Source organism: Bidens hawaiensis, unplaced genomic scaffold, assembly GCF_021521415.1.
Source record: "Bidens hawaiensis isolate Kalapana, Puna unplaced genomic scaffold, B.hawaiensis_p1.1 tig00002922_1, whole genome shotgun sequence".
Lineage (NCBI taxonomy): Eukaryota > Viridiplantae > Streptophyta > Magnoliopsida > Asterales > Asteraceae > Bidens > Bidens hawaiensis.
This window is the reverse complement of record NW_027491156.1, coordinates 363,930-376,650: the sequence shown is the minus strand read 5'-3', so window position 1 is coordinate 376,650 and position 12,721 is coordinate 363,930. Positions and strand designations below refer to the sequence as shown.

The 12,721-nt window shown below is 35.9% G+C and overlaps 1 protein-coding gene across 1 annotated transcript; it reads left to right on the top strand.

Annotated features, from left to right (window-relative positions):
- The first annotated feature begins 9,391 nt into the window (after positions 1-9,391).
- On the top strand, positions 9,392-10,290 carry LOC143621588 (cyclin-dependent kinase inhibitor 7-like). Its single transcript, XM_077092955.1, has 4 exons — positions 9,392-9,646; positions 9,736-9,788; positions 9,967-10,140; positions 10,221-10,290. The coding sequence occupies exons 1-4, from the start codon at positions 9,392-9,394 to the stop codon at positions 10,288-10,290; spliced, it is 552 nt and encodes a 183-aa protein (XP_076949070.1).
- Positions 10,291-12,721: the final 2,431 nt, after the last annotated feature.

Here is a 12,721-nt window from a genome sequence, read left to right as displayed (position 1 = left end):
GGGGGCGCGAGAGGGGGCGCCAGCCAATAATATTGTGACGTGTGGCAGAGAGAGAAACTTGATAAGATGGGTATTGGTTGTGGTGCTCGCGCCCCGGGACATGGTGTGGAGGGTCGTGAGAGGGGGCGCGAGCGGTTTTTTTTTTATTTTTTTATAAATGTATTAAAAAAACGTATTATTAAAAAAACTCATAAATTATTTAAAAAAACACACATTAATTAAAAAAACACATTAATATCTAAAAAAAAATTTAAAGTACTAAAAAAAAACATTATTCTTATTCTTCGGCTTAGTCTTCTTCGATCAACCTTTTCCGGATACGTTCCTTTTGTTTTTCCATCAGCATTTGGTCGACCGGATTTAGGTTACTGAAGTCTCTTGTAAGGAATTCCAAATCTCTCATTCTTTTTTTTTTCCTTTTTGTCATTAGAGACCACCTCCATGGTTTTGTTGAATTTATTGAGGGATTCAACAAGATCGTTGATGTTTACGGCTTCCCCCTCAGCCGGTTTTTTGCCCCTGGCGTCCCTTCCCAATGGCCGCCTCCTCGGCGGTGAAGACGTTTCCTCCCCCGCAACGTTTAGGTCGAATCCAACCCGGCAATCCGACCCGGCGGAAGTGCTGTACGCTCCAGACGAACTAGTTTTAGTCCGTTTCGACCCTACTTCCGCATCAACGTCCGGCGCCACCAGCTCAACCCACTTAGAACACCTTCTCAACCGCTCCCACACCTTTACATCGTCCCACGTCTTCACCGTCCCATACCTCCGCAGGCACTCCTGCCTCCACTCTTCGACAGTGAAATTATAAACCGCCAAATCGTCACTGCCACTTGGTCTCATACGACCGGCGTTCCTGTTGAACAGATTAGTAAACAAGCCGACAAATTTTCTGATTTCGGTCCACCGACCCGAAATCATATCGGCGTTCCGCTCTGTACTCCCAACGAGCGAATAGAACGTCTCCCTAACCTTTGTCCAAAAGACCTTGCTCTTTTGGTAGTCCGCTGCATAATGCATAAATAAATTTGTAAGTTATTTAACTTGTTTATTTAACTTTTTTATTAAAAATCATTTTTAAAAACGTTAAAACAATTACCGCAACGCCGATCCTCAGAAATGACTATCCAAGCCCGACACAGGGCTTCCTTCTCATCCGATGACCACGGAGTGGTTTTCCGTTTCGTCCTTCCAGTCGAGGCCGAACCCGACCCGTCCGTTGCAACTTGTTTTTTCCGGTGGACGCGTCTTCTTTGTCCCGCAACTTCACCTTCTGCTTCTTGTGTCTCCGGAACTACAAAGTTAGGAGACGGTTGTATGTTGGATGGTTGAAAGCCGGATGGTTGTTGCGACCCCGAATAAAACATCGCTTGGTCCGGTGCCGACCATAAATCGTCGTAACTGTAATCTGAATCTAGGTTTGGGTACCAATTTCCAGCCATGTTTTAAAAAAAAAGGTTTGGAAGATGGGGTGATTTTGGGTTTTGGGTATGGTATGTGATATTGGTATGTGATATTGGTGTTGGTTTGGGTTTGATATAGGTTAATAGAGAGAAAAGATTGTATGTTAATATTGTTGTGGGTTTGTGTTGGATATAGGTTAATATATAGAGAAAAATTGTATGGAAAAAATTTTTTTTTTTTATATAAAAAACGAGCCCAAACGGCTCTATTCACGCAACCCAAGAAACCTTCACGCCATTCTCAGCCGCTAGCCCATCCGCGCCTGCCTCTTTTTCCGCGCTCGCGCCCCTCTCGCGCCTCGGTGGTGTGGTGCTCGCGCCCCGGGGCGCGAGCGGCTGTCCTCTTGCGCCCTTTCTCGCGCTCCACACCCCTCAGCCTTAAGGATTGTTGAAAAATCCGGCAGAGAAATTATATTAAAATGTAACTTACTTTTACTTTGAACGGTCTGTATTTGCGGTAAAAATTTAAAATTCGACGGTTATATGTCGCAATAAGATAATTCATGATCGGTTTATGACAGCTCTTGGTAAAATTTCAATCAATAACAAAGCTATTGTATGACTTAGAAAGAGTGAGATGCATATGCAAATCGTCTCTCTATAATTCTATCCGGGAGGATAAACAACTTCTTTCAAGATCTTCCGACTTTAAGTGCATTCTAAGTATGAAAAGTATATTAGAAGATAGTATGTTTTCCCTTTTGTACAACAAATATACTTTTGTCCTTAGTACTTTTGGCAAACGTTTTCATCCTGATACTCAACCCCTATCCAAAGCTTCATGACCACCCTATAAAAGTGGTGATGACATGCAGTCTATTACTGATAGAAAACAAGAAGTGCCGAAAATATAGCAAACAAATACTAAAAATTTGTGTTGGTGCATTTTGTGACCGTCGCTATGCAATTCTGGTCAGCGGAAACGAAGTATGAAATTAGAACAACTTCACCATAGGCGAAGTTATAACAACTTCGCCATAGGCGAAGTTGTAACAACTTCTGCCATAGGCGAAGTTAGAACAACTTCGCCTACAGGCCCAAGCCCAAGCCCGCGAAGTTGTTTTGTCTATATATATGTGTGTCTTGTTTAGGTTTGTGTATCCAGAAAATTAGAGTATTGTGTGTCCAGTTCAAGTAGCTAGAGAGAAACCGAGAGGGAGAGTCGTGTGGGACGGCCCGAGGTAGAGCTCACCTCGGGTCGGCCGTCATTTGTTTTTGTGTTTGGTATGTAATGTGTTTCGGTTATTATATAAATGATCTGCAGATGTGTTTATCCCATTCGTGTGTTTGTTCGTGTATGTGTTTGTGTGTAATTGTGTTCTTCGTCTTCTACACCATTAAACGAGTCTAGGAGGATTCCGCACTCCTAGACCTCGTGCGGATCTCGTATCGATCGGCGACGCCCCGCCGGAACCTACAAGTGGTATCAGAGCCTTAGGCTCTTATGCTATGGTTCGAGATCTGCGTTTTGGTGTTTCTGGCACGTTTCTGATGCGTTTTTGGCCGAACAGCCGCCGCAGGCGAAGTTATGGGGTTCAGGCGAAGTTGTCGCTTAAATTTTAGGGTTTATGCGAAGATATAAGGTTAAGCGAAGTTATGTACAGGCGAAGTTATGGACAGGCGAAGTTAAAAAACAAAAAAAAAATTGTTTGGAGTTTTCGTCTGTATGGCCAGGTGTACACGATTATTGTGAGACCGAAGACGTTCCGTCAACGAGTGAAACTTGTTATCTCTTGGTCTTACGTGTGAACAAATACGTGTCAACTCTGGATATGGAGTTGAGGTTGTGAATGGGATATTGATTGAAACTGGATATTGACACATATTTGGGTGTTTGTGGGCAATGAAATTGTTGTTCGAGGTTGACCAACTGAAGAAAGTCAAATTGAACTGAAGGTTTTTGTCATTACTGGATTGCGGTCAGAGCATATTATTTATGTTATTTTCAAGGCGTTCGAGAATTGGATCCTGAAACGTGATGCTTATTTATTAAAGTGAAAATTCCGGAACAAGTTGGATTTAATCGGGAATTAAATGGTTTATGTTCTTGATCGTTATCCCTGGTGATTGAAGATGCTTCAGATTAATTAATGGTCATGTGTGTTAGATTCTGTCAAGGTGGTTTTGTGATGAAATTGATCACTTATGTTGAGTAGTTGAAGATTAAACCTTATCGTATGCCGACGTGTTGGTGAAGTTAGAAGAACTTCACGTGTTGTGAAGTCAGAAGGACTCACGTGATTGGTTGAGATGATTAATTAGGCACGGGGATGCATGCATTTCAAAGACCTCAATCTATATAGTCGGAGAAGCTTACACTGAAGGGGAGTTCGGATATGGAAGACGCTGGGTGATTGGTAGATTTGTGAAGCTACAAGACAGTTTCAGACACGGCTGGTTGAAGAGCAAACAGAAGATCATCAGTTAAGAGAGAGTCTGTTGGTGCATGTTTTGTAACAGATGATCTTTTGTGTTTGTTAGAATTGAGAGCAACGGTCAAAGGGGAGTTTGTTGGTGCATTTTGTGACCGTCGCTATGCAATTCTGGTCAGCGGAAACGAAGTACGAAATTAGAACAACTTCACCATAGGCGAAGTTATAACAACTTCGCCATAGGCGAAGTTGTAACTTCTGCCATAGGCGAAGTTAGAACAACTTCGCCTACAGGCCCAAGCCCAAGCCCGCGAAGTTGTTTTGTCTATATATATGTGTGTCTTGTTTAGGTTTGTGTATCCAGAAAATTAGAGTATTGTGTGTCCAGTTCAAGTAGCTAGAGAGAAACCGAGAGGGAGAGTCGTGTGGGACGGCCCGAGGTAGAGCTCACATCGGGTCGGCCGTCATTTGTTTTCGTATTTGGTATGTAATGTGTTTCGGTTATTATATAAATGATCTGCAGATGTGTTTATCCCATTCGTGTGTTTGTTCGTGTATGTGTTTGTGTGTAATTGTGTTCTTCGTCTTCTACACCATTAAACGAGTCTAGGAGGATTCCGCACTCCTAGACCTCGTGCGGATCTCGTATCGATCAGCGACGCCCCGCGGGAACCTACAATTTGAAGTTAGATTCACTCTAAAAAGTTGTTATAATATTGAAGTTGGATGGTTCAGAAATCAGAATTAGTTCGAACATGTTTGTGAATGGTTAAGAATTTAAAAAGTTTACAGTTAGTTATCAAAGTAGTGCATGCAATAAGACATTATATACAACTCGTTATATAAATTGCATCCAGGGCGGGTCTAACAGTTTTGGAGGTCCTAAGCGAACTAAAATGTCATGGACCCTTTAAAAATATTTATGTTATAAACCCTTCTACTTTGCCCGAGCTTGAAATCGACAACAATAAGAAGAAATAGCAATGATAAACTAGTTTAATGCAAAAGCCTAATAACAAGCGTAACGCATTCTGTATTATCATTATCATTCGAGTGAATAGCAAAAATAACAATGATAATAGCAAGTAAATTAGCTAATTTGTATTGTGCGATATTATGATAAATGGAAACTGAAATTAGCTAAATACCTAATGTCCTAACAATGATAAATATCAATTTAGCAATCATGTATGATTTACTGTCTGGGTCGTGGGCATTATTTTATTGATTCAAATCCATTTGTTTTAGGGTTTTTTACACATTTAAGATAAAGACTATTTCTTCCTGTCCAAATCCAACACATATATATAACTTTTGTTTGAAAAATTGGGGCCCTATTTTTTTTTTTTTTGGCCCTAAGCCTTCTACAACCACTCATAATTTCTGTATACCCTTTAGTAAAAATAGTGGTTTTGTTTTCTTCCTTGCCATGGCCATCCTCTTCTGACTCATCCGAGGGCAGTGAACTTTTCATGCGTGCGGTAGAAGCTAGCGTGAACTTCATATGTCACCAAGTTGAGAGTTCTCAACGTTGAGTTAAGAGACACGTTGGATTACGTAGAAGTAAAAAATTGAAATACAAGCAAGACGATTTATGGGCATTTAAGTGATTTGGAACGAGTTATTAAGTAAGTGCCTAAGGTTGCTATCTATAAGGCATATGGTCTTTTTTATTTCTAATGTATTTTTTTGAATAATTCGATTAGCAATAATTTGAGTATCATAAGTGCAGGGGAAAAATCTTGTTATCAAAAGGTACTTGAAAACAATTAATATGCATTTTTTCTAAAGAGAATGGAGGTCCACTGTATCAACCCCCACAAATACATATGCATTTGATTGTTTGCATAAAACTAGAGTACAGTTATTACAGATTAGCAAAAATCTTTAAATAATATAAACGAGCAACCGAAACACAACAATAAAGATTAACGAGTCAGTAATTGTACATGTAGCACTATACCGATGCAAGTCATGGGCACCTATGTGAATTAGTCATACATTAATTGTTATTATTATCATTTGTGTCATATAGAAATATCGTCTTCAAGAGCTGGTGCTTTTTTTTAACGGCCAATTTCAACCGATTATCTCAATTTCGCTCTAGGAAGGAAAAAACCCACTAATAGCCCACAAATTAAATTTAAGCTTATGGGTGTCTTAGTCTAACCACTTGGAGTTGAGATTATTGGCTTTTATATAATTTTTAACCTTTTATATAATAACTGTTTTATATTATGTATTGAAAGTTTGTTGTTATAAAATGTAAAATATCTATGTTTTAAGAAGGCTAATTGGATTTTAATAATTTCAATTTAATGCAGTTGGCCGATAATAATCCATCTTTGAAAATAGTTGTCACCGGTCCCAACTTTCACACTATTTGTTTTCATTGGACATCCGTTAAAAAAAACTTAACGACGCTAAGTTTTTTTTTTCCAGATTTCAAACTGATATTTTAGGGCTTTTAATCGGAATAAATATACGAGCCGATAAGTGTAAAACTAACCTAAAAACGATGGTCCAAACGACTAAAGGATGCTTTAATTCCGGTGTTTAAACTTTTAATTAACAAATATCAAACTGTTTGAAGCACCATTTCGCGTTAAGTTTTACAACAATCGATTTGTATTCTCATTCCGATTAAAAGCCCTAAAACATCAATGTGAAATTTGGAAAAAAACTTAGCGTCGTTAAGTTTTTATAATGGATGCCCAATAAAAACAAATAGTGTGAAAATTGAGACAAGTGACAGCTTTTTTTAAAGTTGAAATTATTACCGACCAACTACATTAAGTTGGGATTTTTAAAATCCAAATTTTCTTTTAATGAAAACTCCACCTTCTATGGCGTCAATAACCGGCCAATTATATGAGATAGTTAAATCATATAAACCACACACAAATAAGGTTTGTTAGGCCAAGAGGCCCAAGACTTCTCCACATGTAAATACATGCATGTTTATGCAAAAACAAAACAAAGTGAAAGTGGCATTTTTTAAAATTTTCTTTGAACGGCCGGCTGAATCACTAACGGATCACTGATCCACCCTCTCATTTATACACTATTCTATAAAGCTAAAACATATATATAGTTTGGAAATTTGCTAAAATACACAATAAAAATTTTATGTCCTAACAAAATACATTATTTTACAAGAACAAAATATATGAATCCTCCCAAATTGTTTGATTAAAAGACAACTTAAAAATTTTAAATCGGTTAAAAATTACTATATTAATCATCGAAATCGTATAATAATTGCTATATGAAAAAAAATAAACGAAAACCGAAAACTTACCAGTTCACAATTATTTTCAATAAACAAAATGTAATATTTTATAAGGCCAATGAAAGTATTGTTTCGAATAATCAAATAGAGGTTTTTTTCCATCGATCGATCCCACAATCCTAAAGCATTCTCATGGAGGCCCCTCAACAACAGGTTGTTGATATGTCACAGTAGCTAAGTACTAGAGCTTGTTTTTTCTTACATTGACACATATATTGTTGAACAAAAGACCAATGGACCAATCATTACTCGTTTGTGAAATGTGATTATAATTCACTTGCAAGTCTAGAGATATAGACATTAATGCTCATGTTTCCATCATCATGCTGTTTAGTACATATCAATGGCTATATTTATAAACAAATTATATATATATATATATTATAACACATTAAAAATGAAACATGACGCTCTCTGATTAAACTTGACAGTACAAAGCTCCAGGTTAACACTGACAATTAAGTGTAACGTCAGAGTATAACGAGGTACGTATCAACAAATACTTGCGTGTTAGATTATACATTTGATAAATTTTATTTCTTTTCATATACGAGCCATATCCGAGCAAGACAAAGACGCGAGTAATTTTTTGAAGTGACGTATCAACAACTCCTTACGAGTCAATAATGTGGTGCATGTTACCAATTCAAGTTAACAACCTTCAGAACCATACGTAAAATCCTAAATATAATAATATAACGTGAAAACTTTTATTATTCTCGTAATAGTAACTTGTCATATAGTAGTCATAAGTTACTTATAAATGGTCAAGATAATAATATTCTTATGTCGTTGATAATGATTCTAAATTGTAAAGAGATCTTTTAGATACATAAATGGTCGAACATGCATATCTTGTAAGGGCATATGCATATGTTCTAACTAGATATATAATTATTGGTCTTAATTCATCAACATGTTAGGCTACTTTGTCAAGTTTCATTTTGTACATATTAGAATCAGGGGTGGCAGGGTGGTCGACGGCCACAGGCCCGACACCTCCCTAGGCCTGAATTTTTTTTTTTTGAAAAAAAATTGTATGTATTTTTTTAAAGACAATATGTATACTTAATGTTTAAACCTAATTATATAATCACTAGCTTGGTCTAGTGGCAAATGGGTATTACTTATAATCAAAAGGTTGTGGATTCTAACCTTACTTGAGACATCTTAATTTTTTTTTATACAAAAGTTTTGTACACAACCCAAATTATAGCCAAGTAAGCTCATATAAAAATTAAACTGTTTAAACATTACAAAATACTTATTTTACTTAAGGCCCAAAAAAATTTTCGTCTTCGGCCCAAAATTTTTTTTGCCTTTTCAGAGCCGGCCCTGATTAGAATCTTAAATCAACTATATGGGTGAAGGTTACGGGACCCGGGGTGTCCCCAGTCACCTCCGTTTTTTCGCTTATTAGTGTAAATTTTCGCAATATTGTCCGAAAATTTTTATAGGTATTGAATACGGACACCTATAAAATATATTTTTATAACTTCGGTCACTCCTAAAATTAAGCCCATGATTCGCCAGTAAATATGTCCAAATAACCCAGATATATAACATTTATTTTAAATCAATGAGATAAGAAGTTTATTTAAGTGTGTTCAACATGTACTCTTAAAGTTTTCAATTCAGTATTTGTTTTTTTTTCACATAATAAAAAAGTATCACTACTCATAAATTTTGTTGATGCAAATTTATCACTCACTCATTTAAAGACATTTTTAATCCTTCACTTGTGGCCTAGTGGTAGAAGGCTTTAGTTCTCCAATGAAAACTCAAATTCAAATATCATTTGTGTCACTTTTGGATAGATATTGGCAATGCTGGATTTGATATAGGCCTCGTGCAAAAGTTGTTAGTTCGAACCCAGAGCCCACCCGGGTTTTGTCCCCCCTATGTTACGCCAGAGATTTCTGCGATTGTGGTGGCACAATAACTATCAAGTGGCAGTTAGTGGTATGGTTTTCTGGGAAACACCCAAGCCAAATTCTGAAGCAAGCATTGGCCCGATTAAGATAACATAGTCTCGAAGCGGAGCAACGGAGCTCTCCAAAAACATTTTAAAAACAAAATAAAATAAAACAGAGTTTATTAATGTATGGAAAATATTGTTGTTTATAGCATCAAAATTTTCGTAACGAATAACAAACTCAATAAGTTTCACCGTTGGATCAATAGTATATATCCAACAATCTTCGCTCTCTCTCCTCAACGGACTACTCTTGGTCTTTAGAGAGAGAACTAACTGTGTGAGAGATGATGGATACCAACACCAACACCACAGCATCAAACGGTTTCAATTCACACACCGGCGTACGCCGGAGCCGAGACACAGACGTCTCAAGCTCCAATTCCAGCAAAAGAAGAAAATTTGATTCACGTGTTAAGCAAAATGCTCTAGTAATTCAGCTGCAAAACGACTCGGAGGATAATGTTTCTTCAGCTGAATCTGGTGATCATGCTGTTACTGTTACGTCTCCATGTTTTAAGCATGATTTGAACTTAGATCTGAAGGTATAATTCAAATTCAAATTCAAATAAAATTCTATATGAATTTAGTTAATTGTTATTAATTAATTAATTGTATGAACGTTTAATTGCAGTCCGAGCTTCGTTTCGTAACGGAAACCTCCATGTCCAGCAATTACGGTTTCAGGTTATTAATTTATAATAATTTATAAATTTCTATTTAATCGTCTTTAATTAGCGGATTGATGTGTATGAATTAATGTGAATTTACTTATCTCTTTCACTTTCCATAACCAACAGATTCTTAATTTCATATTATAAAAAGTAAAAAGCCTTCTTCATGTTTGTGTTACTAAAATTTACAGCAGAGAAACGAGTTCTTCAAGCGAGATTTGCTTGAATTCAGACGAAATGGAGTCATCTTCAACACTCAAACCGAATCCACCAAGTCGCAAACAGCCGAATAATCCTACAGCAGCGGAGATCGAGGCGTTTTTCGCAGTCATGGAATCGAAAGAACATAAACGGTTCGCAGATAAGTAAGTATCGATTTTTTTAATTCGCTTCGTGTTCATCCTAATTGCATAATCTAATTACAACACTGTTGTTTTGATCTCAGATACAATTATGATATCGTGAATGACGTGCCAATGGACGGTAGGTACCAGTGGGTTCTATTGAAGCCGTAATTGTGGAAATCAAGCAGGTCATCAACATGAACATTGAACCCTAATAATAATAATAATAATTTCCTACTGTCACTAATTTTTGAGATTCATTCCAGTTTGTTTTAATTAGTTAAGGCAGTTACAGGAAATTATAAATCCTGTTTATTATTTTTATTTTTATTATTATGTATATGTATAGGCATATCATCAAAATTATTCCTAACTATTATCTTTGATTTCATCCTTAATTTGTGTCATACAACGTTTTAGAAGCTTCCCCAGCAACTATCACTGTTGAGTATTCATCCCTCCTCCTCTGTGGCCTGTCAGTAATTTTGTGGGGTATGTCCTTATGCTAAGCTAAACATAGGGATTTGAACCCTCTATATTAATTACTGTGTCAGAAGATACAATATATTCATCACTAATTTGTCTTTTTTCTTTATCCATCCAAATTTGTTACTATTTAACCCAAAGCAATTCTCACCCCCATTATTCTTTGTTGTTGGTCAATTAAATAAGATCTATAAAATTCATGTGTAGGCATTTTGTAAAATAATTTACCATAACTAATATAAACTCCTATGGTCTTCTGGTTCAATAATATATGGTGACGGTTGAGTTTTGGCCGCTTGGGATATTTATGGCCTCATGTTTGAAATCTGACTCATTTGGTTTTTCTACGGTGATAGGTTTTCTTCTTGATAGTGTTACTATCACGTGAATCAGGTCTAGAATGTTAAAATCAGTAGCAACGGTTGACATTTAGGATAGTTCCAGATGTTAAAAAAGACTGATAATAACTAATAAATGTATAATTTGAGTAGAACCCAGTTAACGTTTCTTGTAGCGTTTACTAATATTTTGATAATATGATCCATCAATTGTGTGTATGAAAAGTTATAATCATACAATATATTATTCCATTCTAGGGAAGGTAGGGTCCATTCAACAAGCTTTTGGATCTAGATCTTAATCATACATTGGGCATGTTGTTCTTTCTACTACCTTCAAAAGTTGAATCAGATCAATGTATGTTGTGGTCAAAGATATATATGAGCTGGTCATATTGGTGTGATCAAGCTTTCAGGGTCACACTTTTTTGCATTTTGAGTTAGTTATCCTTTTAGAATGCTACTTTATGCTACACATGGTTTTGTGGAAGTACCCAAAGTTATTATTCTTTTTTTTAGTTTCTTTGTTTGACTTAAATGTAATATTAAAAAAAACAAAAAGAAAAGGTTCGTTAGAATTTTCCACCACAGGATAAAAGTCGATGCAAAAGTGAAAATGATAGTTATTAGATTGGCTTGGATTGATTGTTCCGATCGAACCCGGATGCGTAAAGATTTTTATTAAACTATAATAAACCATCTCTGTTTGAACTGGTCGGTCGAAAATTTATTGTTAGTATTATTTACCCCCGGTCTTCAATTATCCGTAGGTCCAAACTTTTTCTTTAATTGTAACAAGCAAGGTAGTTATTACATCGAAATAGAAGGCAAACGGGCAACATGCTGCGCAGCTACCTCTTTTTAAGTTGCAAAACTCAATCTTTAAAAACATTAAAAATCCATATTTTGTTTGAAAAATGTTATGAATTTTGATATTATACAGTTTTTGAAACTTTTTGTCCGACAATGAATTGATAAAATTAAAATATTGAACTGCCACTTCTCCTAGGATTCTTTGAGTGATCATTTCATCAACTATTCCACCTTATCTTTAGAGATTATTTAATTCTATTTCCACAACTAGCTATTTCCAAGAAGGTGAAACCAAAAGTAATTTGGTCGGAGGATACTGCTAAACACTAAAATCGAAACTTAATTGATGACTAAATTTGAATATTTTTTATATGGTTTCGGCTAAATACGACATTTACAAAAGAGTTTTAATCGAACTGATAGATAACAAACCATTTGAAATTGAGACGAATTATTAAGCCACTTATTGCATTAAAAAAAAATAAAGAAAACTTGGCATCATTAACAATGGCAATCGAGAATTTTAATATGCATTAAGTCCCAAATATGTATTAAACATTTTAACTTGACCCAACTTACATATAAATGCTCAGTGTTTAGTTAACTATACCAATTTACACAATTTGCCAATAACGAAAACTGAAACTTTTTGGCTATAAGCTAAAAGACGAAATAAACGAAAGCTAACCTCAGATCATGCCCGGATGAAATTTGTATGTACATAATTAATTTTCTATATGTTGCGTCAAAGCATGGTGAAGAGGGAGAGAATGAGTAGAGTTCTTACCAGTCATATATTTTCATCTGTAATTTCCAAGTATAGATGGTATTGTTCATTTCGTATCTTCAGCTATTGGTATGGACCAAAAATGTTAACGAAAGTTACAAAATAGCAGAGAACATATCTACATGAGGAAATCCAATATATGTTCGTTTTACATGACTTCATGTACAATTATTAAATG

What these genes read in the sequence shown, in the direction of transcription:
- LOC143621588 (XM_077092955.1), top strand. Translation starts at nt 9,392, where the DNA reads ATGGATACCAACACCAACACCACAGCATCAAACGGTTTCAATTCACAC. An exon ending in ATTTGAACTTAGATCTGAAG is followed by an intron (nt 9,647 to 9,735) that starts GTATAATTCAAA and finishes GTTTAATTGCAG; the next exon opens with TCCGAGCTTCGTTTCGTAAC. An exon ending in CATAAACGGTTCGCAGATAA is followed by an intron (nt 10,141 to 10,220) that starts GTAAGTATCGAT and finishes TTTTGATCTCAG; the next exon opens with ATACAATTATGATATCGTGA.